The following is a 17,175-nucleotide window of genomic DNA, read 5'->3' on the forward strand; positions in this document are numbered from 1 at the left end:
TTTTAGATGGGACTGCTGGTTTACTGTGTTTTAGATGAGGATGCTGGTTCACTGTGTTTTAGATGAGGATGCTGGTTCACTGTGTTTTAGATGAGTCTGCTGGTTCACTGTGTTTTAGATGAGACTGCTGGTTCTCTGTGTTTTAGACGAGGATGCTGGTTATCTCCGCTAGGTGGAGCCTGGAGGGGATCATGCGTTTGGTCGCGTCTGTTTGTGAGTGTGTTGGTGCCTCTGTCTGCAGCTAACCTCGCATACTACTGGGCCTGTCAGCCAAACACTTGTTGCGCATGCTGACAGCAGGCCAAGGACCTGAATTATCGAATATTTTGCAAATCGGTTAACGACAAGTATTTTATTTGAATTGATTTCCATCATTGTTGTCCATTGAAATAGATTGAGTGCTAACTCCTAACCGGCCGCTAGGGGCCGCAAGTGATCAACAACTGCTTCCGTTTGGAATGCCTGGCGGAGATCTGCATTGTACTGAGTGCACTCTTCTAGTTCACTGTGTTTTAGATGAGGATGCTGGTTCACTGTGTTTTAGATGGGACTGCTGGTTTACTGTGTTTTAGATGAGGATGCTGGTTCACTGTGTTTTAGATGAGGATGCTGGATTGTGTAAGAGCTGTGTGCTGCAGGTGTGCTGCAGGTGAGCACAGGGTCACTGTGCTCTTTGATCCAGTAGCCCTGTTTCCTTTCCAGTCTTTCGAGGTAACGAAGGTGGACGTGACACTCCCTGTGTGTAAATGGCTTATACACGCAGGGGACCATGATGACGAGTCTCCCCAAACCACTAAACGTTTCCCCTTATGTACAAAACGACCAAAGCAAAACACCAAGTTATCAATCAAAGCAAAACAGTATAGATCAATGATCAATGATCCTGCTTGAATTACCTCTGTAAGCTTATCACATCGGGTTAACCTTTGTATCTGGCTGGGTGCTGACCCATAGGCATCAGAACCTCACCACTAAAGACTAGAGCCCGACTGATATATCGGCCATGATTTGACTTTTTTGACGACGGCGTCCCGATTTTTAAATAAGTATAATAAACAAACAAAAAACTTTGATTATTTATATGTACTTGCCTGTTTGAACGTTGTAATTGCTGTTTACTAGAATTATCCAGTAGAGGGAGCTCTAATACAAGTGTGAACTGCAGCAGCTGACGTGCTACTTCTGTAATAAGACGTTTGTCACTCGTGCCTCATTGGGATGGCAGGTATGCCATCCCGCCAAGTTACGCCTTGGCGGGGGCATGCCCCATACCTATACAGCACCCAGAGTTTGGCACTTTTCAGGGTTCCCCACAGAAATAACCACAACAGCCACAGACACTCAGCCCTTAAAAACATTACATTCTGTACATTCTGACCCCATTTCAACAGACAGATTTCATAAACAACTTCACATGTCCACACAATAAAGCCCCAAACTAAGGGGATTTTGCGTTTTCTCCTTCTTCTTCTCTTTCTTCTTCTTCTTATTCTTCTTCTTCTCATTCTTATTTCTCCTGCGGCCTATCCCACTAACAACATGTCTCCCCATTGGACATTTTACCGACACCAGCCAAATCCTCAACCTCACGACCCAATCCAAAACTCGCATACACACGCAAAATACCCATACCTTTTTATTCTGAAACATTGCCAGTTTGAACAGCTAAACTGCCTGTGGCCTAGTGGGTAAGGTTACAGTTTTGGGAACATGGGGTCGTAGGTTCAAGCCCAGTTAGGGACACGTTTCTTTAACCTGCTTTTACCCTCACTAATAATTGTCTACTACTTCTCAGTTATTGCTTTTGCACCATATCTACCCGCCGTTCACCGAACGTATACACTGCATTATGACGTACCGTCTGCACGTTCAGTTATTAACCGGCTACAATATTGCAAAGCCATATGGATTCAACGGGAGCTCTTCTGTGCTTACTGACCTGTGTTCGTCTTTAAAACCACGGACAGGTTTGCTAATGATATTTCACGCATTGCATAGCTATGTCATGGTGCTGCACTAACAAAGTCACAGACTGGTAAACCTCCGGTTGAAGCATTGAATCCCGCCTCGCCCTCAGGCAGATAATTTCCTCTTTTACACTAACGTTTTCTTACGCTTTTATATTTTCTTTACCAAAACTCACTCACGGCCACTCATGCATTTCATGACAGCAAATGTATTCCTTTTATTACAAAGTTACACCAGTTCACCACTGTGCCATTTCTACTAACTATATTTCTTCACTTGGCTACCGTACAATACATTCTTATCAGCAAACGCCACGTTTCTACATTCATGTTACCTCGCCTTGTTCTCTATCTAGCCACATACAAACAATTACTACGTATGTACGTTCTGCAACTCCCCATTAAAACATTACATTTAAAACCACGACTCACTCCTAAATATAACTACTAGTACTGAACATGGGGGGAAAAAAGCACACTTGTGCAGTTAGTTTCACACGTTACGTGAATCTCCACTTTCACAATTAACGTTCTATACTGACTGTTATATATACCATTCCGTGAGGAATCTAAGCACGCTCATGGTCACTTTATTTACTCTGTACTATAGTCTGTGATCATGTCAACCTTCACCTACATGCCCATTCTGCTAAAAACGTATTGTTTCAACTACGCAATTTCATAATTTCATCCTAATTTCTCGCACACTGTTGTTATTTTCTCATATGCAAAACCTGCTGGGACATATGCGTCTGCTCCTATTCTCCACTATCAAGTTTTCCGGTTCTAGCTTAGCCAAACAGCGAACAGGATTCCCACCTGCCGATAAGCCTATCAAAATGGCTTATAAACCTTACAAACACTAAAAGTGCATCTCCACGAAATAACAGACAACGGAGCAGGCCAGCAGGGTACACAAGTTGCGACCTAGGCAGCTCTAATTCTACGTGCTTGCTGATTCTTTTCTCAGTCAAGGCTTGTTGGATGGCCGTCAAATCCGTGAGTACATACATGCCATATTTCACCTGCGTTTCTTTGTCACAGCCACTGTTTTACGTATAGCAAGCTGAAACTGAACAACAGTACACGCTCATCAGACTGTACAAATTCACACAAGGACAACCATAATCCACAACCGTTTCTTACATGGTCACTTCGCATTTCCTACTCTCATAATACAACGCTTTGCAAAAAGAAATGATATCTCATTAAAAAAAACACGTTTTCAACGTACAAAAATGCCAAGTTACTCAAAAGTATTGATATCAAAATGACGCCAAGTTACGGTACTTGTTTGTAGTACCGTAACTTGGCGTCATTTTGATATCAATACTTTTGAGTAACTTGGCATTTTTGTACGTTGAAAACGTGTTTTTTATGAGATCCAATATTCTCCACTGCAAGATTTGTCTGCACAGAGTCGATTGCCGCAATAAAGGTAGGCCTATGTATATTTAGTGAAAGTTTTTAATTAAATGTGTTCATACGACCACTATGTTTATCAATCCTCATTATCAAGCGAGCGAGCTAGCTAACATATTTAGTTCACTATAGCAAGCTAGCTGGCTAGAAAGCCTTTATGAAGTGGCAGTGAGCACATAAGCAGCGTAGGATCTACATTTCCAGAGGACATCGCTGTACTCTCAAATAAATAACCAGCCAAAATAAAATGGTGATTGAATGCATTTGTTTTTTTTAATCTGAGATAATGATATTAGCTACTATATGATGCTGTGTCAATAGGCAACGCGATATTGCAAGCGAGTGTGTCATCTAGTCACGCGTCATCGTAGCAAGCTAACCAGACAGTAAAAACGCCGATAAAACAATTCTAACGGATCATTTTAAGCCATGTCATCTAACTTTGTTGTGATAACATGAGAGAAGGATTGCTGTTGGAGAAGTGAATCAACCAACAGTTAGCGCGGGTAACCTGCACGAAAGCGCATTGTAGTTTTTTTCACCACCGAATTCTTATGGACAAGCCTCACGTTACGTAGGCCTATTTCATCCAGTCAATTTAGTTTAATCTAACGTTACACTTGACACTCATTAGCTCCGCTAGATAAAGTCTTACTCTTTGAGATCATGTAGTAGGAATAAAATAAGAAAATATAATTCATTTAACTTACTGAGAATAAATAATAAGAAATAATGAGGCTATGTCAACTACTAATGCGTTATTGCAAGTGAGTGTGTGTGTGTGTGTGTGTGTGTGTGTGTGTGTGTGTGTGTCATCTAGTCACGTGTCTGAGCGCGTTGTAGTTTTTTTCACCGCCGAATTCTTATGGACAGGGAAGCTCGCTAGATAAGGTATTACTCTTTGAGACCATGTAGTAGGAATAAAATAAGAAAATATAATACATTTACTGAGAATAGATACTAAGAAATAATAATAACAACAACAACAATAATAATATTCATAAAAATACATGTTTGAAACTGGAAAACTGATTTTTTTAAATTAATTTTTTTATAGATGGCTGGAAAAGGAAGGAGTAAAAGCAATGTGTGGAGTTATTTTAAATTCACACCACTTGAAGATGGTGTTAATATATATTTAATTTAATATCATCTTTTACATTTTTTTTATCTATCAAAAAGTTCTTTGTGTGTTTATTTTTATTTATTTGTTTGCTTATAAGTTAAATGTTCTCAAATATAGAAACTTTGATAAAATATACGTTTTGTTTAATTGATTTGAAAATGTTGCACTTTTTGACAAAATATCGGTCAAAACATCGATCGGTGGGCTAGGACTCTCCAAAATCGGGATCGGCTCTACTAAAGACCTAATTGTTCCCCATGATATCAGTTTCAAACAATGCAAAACATGATTACACTGCGTTATGGAGTGGGGGGGGGGGGGTCTTGTGAGGTTTGGCCTGGTCCACCCTCTCATGTAGATATGGTTTATGTTTGTTATCAAATCGCTTTGGATGCGTGTGTGCATGTGCGCGTGCGTGTGTGAATGAGCATGGATGAGTGTGCGTGTGTGCGTGTGTGCGTGAGCATGGATGAGCGTGTGTGTGTGCGCGTGAGTGTGCATGAGTGCGTGTTTGTGTGAGCTTGCATGAGCGTGCGTGTGTGCGTGTGTGTGAGCGTGCATGAGTGTGCGTGTGTGTGTGAGCGTGCACATGCTCGTGTCTGTTTGCTGTTCCACAGTTTCCTGTCGGCGTAGTAAAGCAGTTAAAGGCACAGAACTGTACTGAGCTTAAAGGATTTCCTGTTGGAGTATTTTGCTGTTGCACTGTATGGATCACAGACTCTGGCCAGTGCTGGCGGGGGCCCCTGGTCTTCCTGATTAATCTGCACCTTTGTCCCCCCCTGTAGCCTGAGAGAGGAAGTGGCCAGTTTCCTGACTGAGTACTGCAAGGCCCCTAGTCCACTGGAGCCAGAGAATGTGAGTGTGTGCCTTGTTAAGTGTGTAATGTAATGTAAGTGTGTGCGTGCGTGTGTGTGTCTGCGCTCGTGTGTGGGTATGTATACAAAAAGTGTGTCCATGCTAACTGTGCTACCAGTGTTAAAGCAAGCTTACACTAATTGCGCTGTATGTGTTAAAGCAAGCTAACTCTGTAACTGTGAATGCTCACTCTGTGCTTAACTGTGCTGTGTCTCCGTGCTTAACTGTGCTGTGTCTCTGTGCTTAACTGTGCTGTGTCTCCGTGCTTAACTGTGCGGTGTCTCCGTGCTTAACTGCGCTGTGTCTTTGTGCTTAACTGCGCTGTGTCTCTGTGCTTAACTGTGCTGTGTCTCTGTGCTTGACTTGCTGTGTCTCTGTGCTTAACTGCGCTGTGTCTTTGTGCTTAACTGCGCTGTGTCTCTGTGCTAAACTGCGCTGTGTCCGTGCGGCGCAGGTTGTGGTGATGAGCGGCTGCAGTTCCTTGTTCTCCAGCATCGCTGCGGTGACCTGTGATCCTGGCGGTGAGTGTGTGCTTAGTCTGTGCTGGGCGGGGTTTGGAGAGAGACAGCCGAGAGCAGCACGCTGAAAGGGTGTGCCTGTGGGGTTAGCCCACACGCGTGCTGCAGTGCGTATGTTTATTATAAAGGGTGCTGCAGTGCGTATGTTTATTATAAAGGGTGCTACAGTGCGTATGTTTATTATAAAGGGTGCTGCAGTGCATATGTTTATTATAAAGGGTGCTGCAGTGCGTATGCTGATTATAAAGGGTGCTGCAGTGCATATGTTTATTATAAAGGGTGCTGCAGTGCGTATGTTTATTATGAAGGGTGCTGCAGTGTGTATGTTTATTATTAAGGGTGCTGCAGTGCGTATGTTTATTTTAAAGGGTGCTGCAGTGCGTATGTTTATTTTAAAGGGTGCTGCAGTGTTCAGCAGTGCGTATGTTTATTATGAAGGGTGCTGCAGTGCGTATGTTTATTATAAAGGGTGCTGCAGTGTGTATGTTTATTATAAAGGGTGCTGCAATGCGTATGTTTATTATGAAGGGTGCTGCAGTGCGTATGTTTATTATAAAGGGTGCTGCAGTGTGTATGTTCATTATAAAGGGTGCTGCAGTGTGTATGTTTATTATAAAGGGTGTTTTGGACCCATGTGGGGTACTTCTAATCTCCTGCTATTATCCGGGGTTTAAAAGCCACCACTTAACCACTGTGCGTGTGTGTGCATGCGTGTGTGTGTTCATGTGCGTGCGTGCGTGTGTGTTGGTGTGCATGCGTGTGTGTTTGTGTGCAGATGCTATTCTCGTCCCAACCCCCTTCTACGGGGCGATCCGGGAGGACGTGGCGCTGTACAGTGGGGTGCGGCTCGTTCACTCTCACCTGGACTGCCAGGTAGGCATGCGGCCGCTCTCTCCTGCGCTCCGCGTTTCCATGGCGCCGTTTCCATGGCGCTGTGCTCCAACGCTCCGCCTCCTCTGCGTGTCTCCAGCCCGGTGGTGGTGATGACCGGCCTTTCCTGCTCACCGTGGAGAAACTAGAGAAGAGCATGGAGCAGGCCAAGGCAGAGGTACACACACACACACACACCGCACATACAGAAGAGCATGGAGCAGGCCAAGGCAGAGGTACACACACACACACACGCACACTCTCACACCACACATACACCACACACACACACAGACACACCGCACATACAGAAGAGCATGGAGCAGGCCAAGGCAGAGGTACACACACACACACACACCGCACATACAGAAGAGCATGGAGCAGGCCAAGGCAGAGGTACACACACACACACACGCACACTCTCACACCACACATACACCACACACACACACACACACACACCGCACATACAGAAGAGCATGGAGCAGGCCAAGGCAGAGGTACACACACACACACACACACTCTCACACCGCACATACACCACACACACACACACCCACACACCACACATACAGAAGAGCATGGAGCAGGCCAAGGCAGAGGTACACACACACACACACACACACACACACACATAGTCTCACACACGTACATACACACCGCGCATACAGAAGAGCATGGAGCAGGCCAAGGCAGAGGTACACACACACACTCTCACACCGCACATACACCACACACACACACACACACACACTCACACAGTCACACACACACACACACACACACACAGTCACACACACACACACACACACGTTGCAGGGCCTTCTGCACACTCTCCCTTGCTTCCCCAGGGTGTGCGGGTCAGAGCCGTCATCTTTGTGAACCCCCACAATCCCTTGGGAGAAATCTACTCCGCAGAGGAAATGACAGCCTTTCTGGAGTTTGCCAAGCGGTGAGTGCAGGAGGGGCAGGAGGTGCACGGCTTGGGGGGCAGCGGGTGCAGGCCGGGGGATGAAGGAGGTGCACGGCTTGGGGGGCAGGAGGTGTAGGGCGGGGCGGAAGGAGGTGCAGTACGGGGGGGGCAGGAGGTGCGGGGCTCATTCTCTCCTGCTGGGGGGCGTTTGATTTGGTTCTGTCCTGTGGAGTGGGAGTTCAGACTAGACACAGTAATGATGCACATTACCCACAATCCATCCTGCCCCTGCCATCGCGATCCAACTAAGCGGCCAAAACCAGACTTCGTTTTCAAAGCTCATTTCCTGGTCTTGTTGTTCCTGGTTGCTCACTAGCGCCACTACGGTTGGCTCCAGTATAGGTGTTTTCATATCCGGTTTCCATGTAAGTCTACTGTACAAATGCGGTCAAAATACAAAGTCAATAATTTTTTCTCATGAGAACAAATAGTCAAAATATGTGTATTTTTCTCGTCTTATGACTGTCCATGGGTCGATTTCATGATTTATTGTGTCATTTGGACACTGTTATAATATTTGTTGTGGACCAATGAGGTACAGTTTGCGTCACTTCCTGATTACTGCGGATGACTAAGCTACAGTAGGGGCTACAGTCTATGGTCACTGGGGTGGGCGGTGGCGCCTCTTGGCCTTGACATTGCGGCTCCGACCATGGTCCACCTGTGCGAAGTCAGAAAATACAGGCATCCCATTTCGTATGGCGTGTGCTGTTTACAGCTGCACTAGCCGACCATAAAATAATCCTCCTCTGAAGATTTTCGGTAGCCGAGTCATTTTTACTATTTCCTTTAGCCTACTTAACCAAATAATTAGTTGGCAGAAAGCGTAATCAGCTTGCTATATTTGGTAGTCCACTAGCCTATGCTAAAACAGTTCGCAACTTCGGCTACCAAGCCATTTGACTAGCTACCTAACCCTAACCGGCACATATTCAATCTGTCAAACGTGTTTGACGGCTTGTCAGTCGTGTACATTCCTTTAAATGTCTACCTGGGCCATGCTTCATGCATGTGACAAAGCTAATATAATCCCGATTTTGGGATAAACACTGCAAAATGTTCAGTTTCACGAAGCGAATTAAGAGTTAAGGTTTATTTGCTGGATAACATACAACACACGATGAAATCACACACACAGAATTTAACGAAATTAACCATCTTTGTAAGACTGGCATTTAGAAAGAAACATGTTTTTTAGCATTTAAGAGATCGACAAGAGCATTTAAGACAGTGGTTCTCAGAATCTGTCCTGGGGGCTCCTTGCGTATATTGGCTTTTCTCCATTGGTTTTGGTGATCTACAAGAAAAAATAATAATAGCTTAATAATAATTAGAAATTCAATGTACATTATTGTTGTCTTCATGCACCATGTGGAAAACTTGCTGTACAAAGTGCGTTGTCATATTTACACGCCTGCAGATCAGTTATTAAAATACTTGGTAGATTTGTTAATCACCGCTGACAGTGTTAATTTTTATTCGGTAAAAAGTGACTTGTGAACGATCGGTCAGCTAGCGTCACCCAGCAAGTGAACACCACAAACGGCGATGGAGTAATAGCAGTTACTGGCTCATTAACTGACTGCGGCGAAAACCTACAACGATAACTTACTCGGTTAACAGCAGGTCTACCAGACAGTTATATGAAAATTAGCCTGGTCAAATCACCAGTAGCCTATAGACATCTCTGATTGAATGACCATCAGTGCAGTCGATGTTCTTCCCATGTGGTTCATACTGCTAATGCGTGAGCTAACCACGGATAGTCTACCTAGCTCACTGGCAAGCTGCAGTGATATGCTAGCTGAGCATATTCGTTTTGCTGAGAAACATAAATTGAAGATAACTGAACATAATTGTATTATTAATGTCATACATATAACGTGATTACATGACACAGTACAGTCACGGATGGAAATTAAACTCCGTAAACATTTGATAATATATTTTAAAACATAATGGCAGACAGTCAGCTAGCCTCAAGTTCGTTCTGCAATCGTTCGTTCAGATTGATGGGCTTTTCCGCACCGGACTGTCAATTACATCGTCTAAATCACAGAACCGCTTAACTCTATGGTTTTGGCTCCAAATAAAAGTGTTTTAGAGACCCACGGAGAGTCAATGGGTGACGTCACAGTAGCGTTGTCCATATTTTTTACACTCTCTGAATCCAACACTCCTCCTGCTGATCATGGACTCTCTTTCTCCTCCCCCTCCTCTTAGCTCTCTCGCTCTCTCTCCAACGCAAAGTGTGTATTCGCGTTGGTCTGCTCGTAAAACAGCGATTTTTAAAAATTAATCTCAGTGCCAATTTGCAGGTGGACTACAAGTGCTGTGAACTTGTAAAAGAAAAATATTTGCAAACTCTCTCTCTCCCCCTCCCTCCCTCCTCCTCAGGAACGAGCTGCATGCCATTGTTGATGAGGTGTACATGCTGTCTGTTTTCGATGAGTCTGCCTCTTTCCGAAGCGTCCTCAGCTTCGACAGGTAAGCTCCCCTCCCACTGTTCGCGGTCACAACGGGTATCTGTGTGACCGTTTCCGTGGTGACCTCTGTTGTGTTGACAGGTTGCCGGATGTCCAACGGACGCATGTGATGTGGGGCATGAGTAAGGTGAGAGTGTGTGCGTGTGTGCGTATGCATATGTGTGTGCGTGCGTATGTGTGTTTGCGTGCGTGCGTATGTGTGCGTGTGGGTGAGTGTGTTTGCTTGCGTATGTGTGTTTGCATGCATGCGTGTGTGTCTGTTGTGTGTGTGTCTCTCCGTATAGGATATTACAGCAGTGTATGTGTGTTTTTGCGTGTGTGTGTGCGTGCATGCGTAAGTGTGTGTCTCCTTACAGGGTATTACAGCAGTGTGTGTGTGCGCTCGCGTGCGTGTGTGTCTGTCTCTCTGTCTGTGTGCGTGCGTGTGTGTGTCTGTATGTGCGCGTGCGTGTGTGTGTCTGTATGTGTGCGTGTGCGTGTGTGTGTCCTTACAGGACTTTGCAGCTGCAGGTCTGCGTATGGGCCTGGTTTACTCTCAGAACCAGGACTTTGTGTTGGCGCTGACTCAGCTGGCGTTCTACCACGGCATCCCGGGTCCCTCCCAGCACCAAGTGGCACAGCTGCTCCGGGATAGGGGTACGCTTCGCTCCGGCCCCCCCCAGAAACCCCCCCCCCCCCCCCCCCCCCAATAAATGCCTCAGTGCATACCCTAAGAGTGTGAGTAACAGCCCCCCCCCCCCCCCCCCCCCGTCCCGCCAGACTGGGTGAGCCGGGAGTTCCTGCCCCAGAACCGCGCCCGCATGGCGGCCGCTCATCGCTACGTTTCGGGGGCGCTGCGGGGCCTGGGGATCCCCTACCTGCACCGCTCCTCCGGGTTCTACATCTGGGCCGACTTCCGCAAGGTGAGGCTGGAGCGTGCGCCGGCGGCTGGGGCTCACAGGGAGAGGGGGCGGGGCTAACGCACACGTAGCGACCTTACTGGCTCATGTGTGGTCGAGGCGGGGCTAACGCATGCGGAGCGACCTTACTGGCTAGCGTGTGTGTGGTGGGGGCGGGGCTAACGCACACGGAGCGACCTTACTGGCTCATGTGTGTGGTGGGGACGGGGCTAACGCACACGGAGTGACCTTACTGGCTCGCGTGTGTGGTGGAGGCGGGGCTAACATATGCGGAGCAACCTTACTGGCTAGCGTGTGTGTGGTGGGGGGCGGGGCTAACGCATGCGGAGGGACCTTACTGGCTAGCGTGTGTGGTGGGGGGAGGGGCTAAGGTACGCAAAGCGACCTTAGTGGCTAGCGTGTGTGTGGTAGGGGGCGGGGCTAACGCACGCAAAGTGACCTTAGTGGCTAGCGTGTGTGTGGTGGGGGGCGGGGCTAACGCATGTGGAGCGACCTTACTGGTTAGTGTGTGTGGTGGAGGCGGGGCTAACTCATGTGGAGCGACCTTACTGGCTAGCGTGTGTGGTGGGGGGCGGGACTAACGCATGCGGAGCGACCTTACTGGCCAGCCTGTGTGGTTGGGGGCGGGGCCATGACACGTTACGTTGGGGTTGGGGCCACGACATGCTGTGTGTTTGGGGTGGGGGCGGGGCCATGACACGCTGTGTTTGGGTTGGGGGCGGGGCCATGACACGCTGTGTTTGGGTTGGGGGCGGGGCCATGACACGCTGTGTTTGGTTGGGGGCGGGGCCAGGCGCTGTCGGAGCAGAGTTTCCTGGCGGAGAGGAAGTTGTGGCAGTGTTTCCTCAGGCACAAGGTCCTGGTGAGCCCCGGAGAGGCCTTCAGCTGTGCCACGCCCGGCTGGTTCCGCATCATCTTCACCGACCAGGAGGAACGGCTTCAGCTGGGTCAGTGTGTGTGTGTGTGTGTGTGTGTGTGTGCCTTCAGCTGGGTCAGTTTGTGTCTGTGTGTGTGTGCCTTCAGCTGGGTCAGTTTGTGTCTGTGTGTGTGTGTGCCTTCAGCTGGGTCAGTTTGTGTCTGTGTGTGTGTGTGTGTGTGTGCCTTCAGCTGGGTCAGTGTGTGTGTGCGTGTGTGTGTGTGTGTGTGTGTGTGCCTTCAGCTGGGTCAGTTTGTGTCTGTGTGTGTGTGTGCCTTCAGCTGGGTCAGTTTGTGTCTGTGTGTGTGTGTGTGTGTGTGTGCCTTCAGCTGGGTCAGTGTGTGTGTGCGTGTGTGTGTGTGTGTGTGTGTGTGCCTTCAGCTGGGTCAGTGTGTGTGTGTACGTGTGTGTTTGTGTGCCTTCAGCTGGGTCAGTGTGTGTGTGCGTGTGTGTATGTGCCTTCAGCATGGTCAGTGTGTGTGTGTGTGTGTGTGTGTGTGTGTGCCTTCAGCTGGGTCAGTGTGTGTGTGTGTGTGTGTGTGTGTGTGTGTGCGCCTTCAGCTGGGTCAGTGTGTGTGTGTGCGTGTGTGTGTGTGTGTGTGCGCCTTCAGCTGGGTCAGTGTGTGTGTGTGTGTGTGTGTGTGCCTTCAGCTGGGTCCGTGTGTGTGTGTGTGTGTGTGTGTGTGTGTGTGTGTGTGCTTTATCCGGCTTGTGGGTTGGCCGGCTGTACTGCCAGCAGGGTGTTGTGATGCGTCTAGTGCAGTCTGCTAAGCGAGCCATTGCATGTAGGGATGCCTGCAATCTCCCTCCTTCAGCTGCTGCTGCTGGCCACCTCAGCCGGGGTCCAGGAAGCATTGTGTAAGTCCTCTGTGGTCAGTACATAGCCTCTTCCTCACCAAGACTCCTGCTATGCCTCCTCGTGGCAGCCCATGGTAACTGGGGTTTCACGACCCCAGGCTAAATCAGTAGGGGATCTCGGAGCTGCAGTGGTCCCTAGAGGTGTTAGGTCAACCACTGTCCCACTGCCACGTGGGTAAACCATTGGGTGGTACGATGGCTAGGGGAGTAAACCCTGAGCTCAAATCTGCAGTTGGGGATAGGCACAGGCGGAGTCCAACAGACCGGACCACCGGCAGTCCCCTGCAGCTCCAGCCAGACGAAGGTCATCATGAGCTCCTCATGCCACCGGAAGTATGCCTGGCGGAGTGAAGATGTTGGGAGTGAGGACTGCGCACCCGCACCCTCACCTTAATCCTTTCCCTGCGCAAGCCCCTTGCCCCACCCCTCCCACCCCAAAGCCCTGTGGCGATATGGAATGGCGGCAGGTACAGGCCAAGGATGTGGCTGGGAGTGCCTAGCCAAACCATGCACACAGGCGGCAATGGAGTGATGGTCGCTAAGATTGTGGGATGGAGCAGCGTGTCTCCTCGCCAACTTCCATTGAGTCTGAACAGCCCCACACTGCTCACCCCTGATGGGGAAGGACCTAGAAAAGGTGGTCCAAAAATGGTCTGCTCCCCCAACTCCGGATGGTAAGCCGCAACCCTCTTTGCGGTCGAAGAAACAAAAAGAAAAATATTTACTTGCACATCGCTTCGTGGAATGTCCGCACGCTCCTGGATATGGCTGAAACACCTGACAGGCCCCACCGTAGAACAGCACTTGTGGCCCTTGAGCTTGCGAAGTATAACATTGACATCGCAGCACTCAGCGAGACCAGGCTACACGGAGAGGACTCCCTGACAGAAGTTGGTGCGGGGTACACCTTCTTCTGGAAAGGGGTCCCCAAAGGCACACGCCGCCTCCACGGAGTTGTCTTCGCTGTGAAGACCCATCTGCTGCAGCGCATCCCAGAATCCCCCACTGGCATCAATGAAAGGCTGATGACATGGCGCATTCCCCTTACAAAGGGACGCTTTGCCACCCTCATCAGCGCCTATGCACCAACCCTGGACGCAGATAATAACATCAAAGAGGACTTTTACAGAAGTCTTGACTCCATCATCCGGAAAACCCCGGCAGACAAACTCATACTCATGGGATACTTCAATGCTAGAGTGGGCACAGAGCATCTTGTATGGAGCGAAGTCCTTGGCCAGCATGGAGTGGGGAAAATGAACAGCAATGGGCTCCGGCTCCTCTCCCTCTGTGCGGAACATCGCCTGGTCATTACCAACACCACCTTCCAGATGAAGAACAGGCTCAAAACCACCTGGGGCGACATAGCTCAGGAGGTAAGACCGATTGTCTGGCAGTCGGAGGGTTGCCGGTTCAAACCCCACCCTGGGCATGTCGAAGTGTCCTTGAGCAAGACACCTAACCCCTAACTGCTCTGGCGAATGAGAGGCATCCATTGTAAAGCGCTTTGGATAAAAGCGCTATATAAATGCAGTCCATTTACCATTTACCATTTACCTGGCAACACCCCTGCTCAAAACACTGGCACCTCCTGGATTACATCATTGTCCGTCAAAAGGACAAACAGCTCTCCAAACTTGGGGTACCACCCAAGTTTCTCTCCGTCCTGCAGCAACTGCATGATGGCATGCAAGCCAGAGTCCTCACGGGAGGACTCCAGTCAGAGTCCTTCAAGGTCAACGTTGGGGTGAAGCAAGGTTGTGTCTTGGCACCGGTCTTGTTTAATCTCCTCCTCTCAGCCATCACCCACCTCTTCCATCATGCCCTGGGACACAGAGATGGAGTTCACCTGGAGTACCGCCTTGACGGAAGTCTATTTAACATCCGACGGCTCCAGGCCTATACAAAGACAAAGACCTGCCAAATCTGTGAGCTTCAATATGCAGATGACTGCGCTGTCTTGGCACACAGCCCAGAGTCCATGCAGCATGCCCTAAACACAATTTCTGGCCTATACCAGTCCTTTGGTCTCCAGGTTAACATTCAAAAAACTGAAGTTATGGCACAATTCACTATCCAACCTCCTTCACCCCCCAGCTTCCAAATCAATGGTGTTCCACTCAAAGTAGTGGGCCAGTTCACCTATCTTGGCTCCACACTTTCCTCAGACTGCTCCCTTGACACTGAAATAAACAGCCGCATCAACAAAGCCTCATCAGCCTTTGGGCGCCTCCGCAGAAGGGTTTTTGAAAACAAAAACCTGAAGGTCAGCAGCAAGGTTGGCGTATATAATGCGGTATGTGCCTCCACTCTGCACTATGGGGCAGAAACGTGGACCCCATACAGACGGCACATCACAAACTTGGAGGCCTTTAACATCCGATGCCTTCAAAAGATCCTCGGCCTGTCTTGGGAAGATCGAATCCCCCATACTGAGATTCTTTCCATGACTAACTCCATCTGCATGGGAGCAGCAGTGACTAAAAAAACATCTTTGCTGGATAGGGCATACCATCCGCATGCCTGGCCACCACCTACCCCACCAAGCCCTCTATGGGCAACTCAGCGCTGCAAAACGGGCTGCTGGCAGACAAAAGAGGCGCTTTGAGGACTACACCAAAGACCTCCTGAAGCGCTGCAACATAAACCCCATCCAACTAGAACCACTGGCACTCGATGGATCGGCATGGCAGGGCACCTGTGCCAGGGTGGCCGAACAAATACATCACACCATGCAACAGAGGAGAACCGAAAGACGTGCCCATCGACACCAGAGGGCTGCCGGCATTACCCCAACATCTGGGCTCCCTTGCCCCACCTGTGGACAAGTGTGTGGCTCACGCCTCTTAATCTGAAGGTCGCTTGCAGTGCATTGTGGGAAAAGGTCCGCTTCCTCATCTCTGTTCTTTTTGTGTCTCCGGTGTACAGATGGTTTGGTCCTGTAAACTGTCTTCTCCTCTGTCTCCTCCTCCTCTTCCTCTTCCTCCTCCTCTCCCCCTCTTCCTCCTCTTCCAGGCATGCAGAGACTGAGGAAGGCCCTGGAGGAGCTGGGGAGGGTGTCCGGTCAGGGGGCGGAGAACGGGGATGAGAGAGCGGGGCTCCAGAGCACAGCTGACGAGGCGGAGCCTAAACGGGACGGTCACGGCCCCCCTGCAGCCCCCCCCTCCGTGGCCACCTGCGCTGCCTCCTCATTGGCTGATGAGGATTTCGTCACACTGGACCTCCAGGCCGCTCAGCCCGCCACTGGCTCCGCCCTGGACTCTCTGATTGGCACGCTGTGAAAGCAGATCCGCTCCTCCGATTGGCTGGAGAAGAACACTCCGGAACTGTCCGCCGGGGAAGATCCAGAACTCCTGGGGTCCCGAGACCTGCTGCAGCACGCCCGCAAGTAGAGGCGGAGTCTTGGGGAGGGCCTTTCAACCGCCATGTCTGCCTGATCTGGACTTCGCCCCAGTCTGGATTCCCCCCCGGTCTGGACTCCGCCCTGGTCTGGCCTCCGCCCCGATCTGGACCCACCCTGGTCTGGACTCCACCCTGGTCTGGACTCCGCCCCGATCTGGACCCACCCTGGTCTGGACTCCGCCCTGGTCTGGATTCCCCCCCGGTCTGGACTCCGCCCTGGTCTGGACTCCGCCCTGGTCTGGACTTCGCCCTGGTCTGGACTCCGCTACATTAAATGATCTTCGCAAGCTGTTTGAATAGGGCTATTTTGACACAATAAAGCCCCAAACTAAGGGGATTTTTTTATTCTGAAACATTTCCAGTTTAAACAGCTAATCTGCCTGTAGCCTAGTGGTTAAGGTTACAGTCTTGGGAACATGGGGTCTTAGGTTCAAGTCCAGCTAGGGACATGTTTCTTTTACCCTCACTAATAATTGTCTACTACTTCTCAATTATTGCTTTTGCACCATATCTACCCGCCGTTCACCGAACGTATACACTGCATTATGACGTACCGTCTGCACGTTCAGTTATTAACCGGCTACAATATTGCAAAGCCATATGGATTCAACGGGAGCTCTTCTGTGCTTACTGGCCTGTGTTCTTCTTTAAAACCACGGACAGGTTTGCTAATGATATTTCACGCATTGCATAGCTATGTCATGGTGCTGCACTAACAAAGTCACAGACTGGTAAACCTCCGGTTGAAGGATTGAATCCTGCCTCGCCCTCAGGCAGATAATTTCCTCTTTTACACTAACGTTTTCTTACGCTTTTATATTTTCTTTACCAAAACTCACTCACGGCAACCCATATGCATTTCATGACGGCAAATGTATTCATT

General features: G+C 49.1%; 2 protein-coding genes across 2 annotated transcripts in view; both read left to right on the top strand.

The window, feature by feature from the left end:
• The window catches only part of accs (1-aminocyclopropane-1-carboxylate synthase homolog (Arabidopsis)(non-functional)), an 81,354-nt gene that overhangs the window by 6,216 nt on the left and 57,963 nt on the right, over positions 1-17,175 (top strand).
• On the top strand, positions 5,050-16,885 carry LOC118215273 (1-aminocyclopropane-1-carboxylate synthase-like protein 1). Its single transcript, XM_035395887.1, has 11 exons — positions 5,050-5,370; positions 5,825-5,891; positions 6,664-6,761; positions 6,859-6,936; positions 7,610-7,710; positions 10,129-10,218; positions 10,299-10,344; positions 10,712-10,853; positions 10,977-11,119; positions 11,910-12,063; positions 15,906-16,885. Exons 2-11 carry the CDS (start codon positions 5,834-5,836, stop codon positions 16,169-16,171), a joined length of 1,176 nt encoding a protein of 391 aa, XP_035251778.1. The 5' UTR covers positions 5,050-5,370; positions 5,825-5,833; the 3' UTR covers positions 16,172-16,885.

This window comes from Anguilla anguilla, chromosome 16, assembly GCF_013347855.1.
Source record: "Anguilla anguilla isolate fAngAng1 chromosome 16, fAngAng1.pri, whole genome shotgun sequence".
Taxonomy (NCBI): Eukaryota; Metazoa; Chordata; class Actinopteri; order Anguilliformes; family Anguillidae; genus Anguilla; species Anguilla anguilla.